Source organism: Brassica oleracea, chromosome C7, assembly GCF_000695525.1.
Source record: "Brassica oleracea var. oleracea cultivar TO1000 chromosome C7, BOL, whole genome shotgun sequence".
Taxonomy (NCBI): Eukaryota; Viridiplantae; Streptophyta; class Magnoliopsida; order Brassicales; family Brassicaceae; genus Brassica; species Brassica oleracea.
In genome coordinates this window covers 4445869-4449095 of record NC_027754.1, presented here as the reverse complement: position 1 = coordinate 4449095, position 3227 = coordinate 4445869, and the positions used below count along the sequence as shown (strand labels likewise).

At 38.3% G+C, this 3227-nt stretch overlaps 1 protein-coding gene across 1 annotated transcript; it reads left to right on the top strand.

Annotated features, from left to right (window-relative positions):
- The first annotated feature begins 877 nt into the window (after positions 1 to 877).
- Positions 878 to 3075, top strand: LOC106302409. The gene is made up of 8 exons (XM_013738925.1): positions 878 to 1291; positions 1373 to 1646; positions 1737 to 1867; positions 1913 to 2020; positions 2112 to 2269; positions 2349 to 2463; positions 2552 to 2704; positions 2778 to 3075. Exons 1-8 carry the CDS (start codon positions 1127 to 1129, stop codon positions 2940 to 2942), a joined length of 1269 nt encoding a protein of 422 aa, XP_013594379.1. The 5' UTR covers positions 878 to 1126; the 3' UTR covers positions 2943 to 3075.
- The last annotated feature ends 152 nt before the right edge of the window (positions 3076 to 3227 follow it).

Here is a 3227-nt window from a genome sequence, read left to right as displayed (position 1 = left end):
TCTATACCAATCTAAAAAGTTATTACCAAATTTTGTAAGTCCATGTATGCAAATTTTCACAATCCACATAACTGTTTTAAATCTATCAATTTTTAAAATTCACAAACTCTATACAAATTCATCTTCCAGTAACTACTCCTTAGTAAATAAATAAAATAATAGATGCGGTGAGCGAGTCTCTCCCAACTGAGCTACCCGCAAGTTGACAGATTCACACCAGGTAATTATATCATATTTTTTCACCGCACGAAACTTTCTTCACTGTTTTTCCAGTGAAATGCAAATGAACCAAGCTAGAACTGCTAAGAATTTGTTAATTTGTTTGTTACCGTTGGTTAACGGATGTATGTTCAGTATAGCTCTGGTTGGGATCGAAAATTAGTAGCTAAACTCTTGAAAGCCACTCAGAAGAAACTTGTATACAAAGGAAATATTTTAGTTAAAAGAAAAAAGAAAGAAAGAAAAGGTTTTGGTTGGAAAAATATATTTTAATGGTATTTTTCTTTTTCCTTACAAAACTATCCCCGGTACTTTGTTCAAAAGTATTTTGCAAATTGTATTTGAATTGAATAATTTCACCCGAATTCTCTTAAATTTAAACAATTAAACACGTATCATATATATAATGCCACTCTTTTCTCTCTTCTCAAAGCATCCACGTATGCAGAACATTAATTTTGTGGGTCCCCATTTATTGTTAAGTTTGTCGTTTTGATTTGTTTGCGCGGTTTCTTGCTTGGGCCTGTTATGTTTGACCATTGTGGTGTGGGCTGACTTGGGCAAACCTTGCAAACATTCACTCATGCGTTAAAACGTTGCGTTCCGTGAATATTTCATAATTAGGGCTTCGTCGATGTTACCTTCCTCAGAAGATGAAACCGCCGTTTTCTGTTTTGTGATCTTAAAAAACCCGTTCCTCTTCTCATCTCTTCACTTCACTTCACCTCCGTTTAGGTTCGATGTGCAGCTTTAATTCACGAGTTATTGTTGCAAAGATTACTCTCAGATCTCGCCGCTACCGTTTTCCTCGCGTTCAATCTATATATATCAGCTTCTCCAGAGGACGATTGCACCTTCAAATCTTTGTCAGTTTATCATTTTCTAAACCCTAGAAAGTTTGTCAGATATGGCTTCCTCCGATGTTGTTCTCGGTCACTCCACCTTCGATGCTCTCCGACTGGGTAGATCTGCCCAGATGATTGTTGGTCGTCTCCTCCGTTTCTGGGACTCGAAAAACATCAAGAAGCAAGGTGAATTCATGGGCATCACTCTCCTCTTCCTTGACGAGAAGGTATTGTAACCATAACGTTTTTTCCTTGGATCTTAATTTTATGACAAACCGATAATCTTAATCTTAAATCTCTCACTGCAGAATTCCGTCATACATGGATTCATTCCTGCTGGTCGCGCTCCTTTTTACCGTCCGTCCTTGCGAGCGGGTTCAGTTGTTAGAGTCTCCCGCTTTGAAGTTGCAAGATGTACAAATATGTACAAAATTACGGATCACCCTTTTGTGATCCGGTTCATCCCCCAGACAACCATTGCTGAAGTTATCGAAAATGCTCCTGTCATCAACGTTGAGAAATTCATGCTGCGTTCGTTTGACCCCCTCCAAGCTCTCGCGAACACTAATTTGGAACTTCCAGGTTTGCTTAAATTAACGTTTGCTATTTACTGTATTATGTCATCATATATTTGTGAACAAAACATATTCAATTTTTTTAATCACATCGCAGATGTTGTTGGGCAAATTCAGTATGTCCAAGGTTCGGACTTGCATGACGCTACGGTTACGACCCGAGTGGTTATTCGTTTCCTGATTGAACCGTACGTAATTTTGTTAACATTTCTAGGGCTGTTTATTTTAGCGTAATAACTTAATTTCTTGGGCTGGTCATCTTTAGCATAATAGCATATTTTTATTTACTACTCGTGTATCGATACGAAAGAAGGGATTAGGAAAAAAGAAGTCCTCTCAATAGGAGAGCTAAACAAGTTCATTTCCAATTCTAACGAGCAGGTATTATTCCAGGACAAGTATGTTTATAATGTGATTGAGTAATATACCAGTATTACTGAATGTTGTATCTCCTGTCTTTGTTAAGACACAGGAAGCTGAATTCATTTGCAAGGCTCGGGTTGTTGATGTCCTGCAGCAAAATGGGTGGTCTTTCGTTTCTTGCACTGGCTGCAGCAGGAAGCTAGACAAAGATGGGTCTTCTCTTCGTTGCAACCGTTGTGTTAATCCCAACATCACCGGTGTCATCAAGTAGTAATTTAACTATTATTAGATGTACATGATTGTCAACTATTTTTGAGTGCTGACTCTAAAGTCACCCTTATCTCAGGTATCGTGTTGAACTTTTAGTTGATGATGGGCAAGATAACGCCACTTTTGTGGTGTTCGACAAGGAAATGCTTAAACTGACTAAGCAAGATGCAGCTGCCCTAACCCTCAATGAGGTTTGTTATTTCCTTCTCTCACCATCTGCGCATCGCAACTACTTGTCAGAAAATCTATATATAATCCTCAACGTTGCTGCAACTGCAGATAAATGGTGGTGGTGGCGTGGAACTCCCACAATGCCTTAAAGACCTTGGTGGACAAGATTTTGTCTTCCAGATACGTGTGACACCATTCAATTTCACACCAAATCACCGTACTTTCACAGTTTCTGCAATCGTTGACACCATCGTTCCCGAGGTATTATAATATAGTGTCTACATATTGTTCATCTAACAGATGTCAGACTAACATAAGGTGAACTGTTTTACAGACTTTCAAGACCAATGCAGCTGAATTAGTTCAGGTGGAAGGTGGTGAAGCATCGGCAACTGGCAGCAATATGACAGGCATCAACATGACTGGAGGTGAAGAGAAAGAACCAAATCCTTCAAATTCTGGAGGCAAAGGAGGTGTCCGTAAACGTACCCGTGAGTGAAGTTACAAAGCTGTCGCAGCGTCAACCCACTTCTGCTTTCTTTGCTTTCCAATTTCCTTACGTACTATGTTTTTTTTTTCCCAGACTTTGCATTAGTTTTTATATTTGAAGGTTTTTTCTTTTATTAAGAAACTTATGGTTTAAAATATTTATCAAAAAAAAGGGTTGACGTAATTTTTGCATGGTTGTTGTTTTTCGTATAACAAGACATTAGAATTGTGAACCAAATACCAAATAAACGTTGCCTTGCACTTTGCTCTACTTATAACATCTTATAAAAAAAAT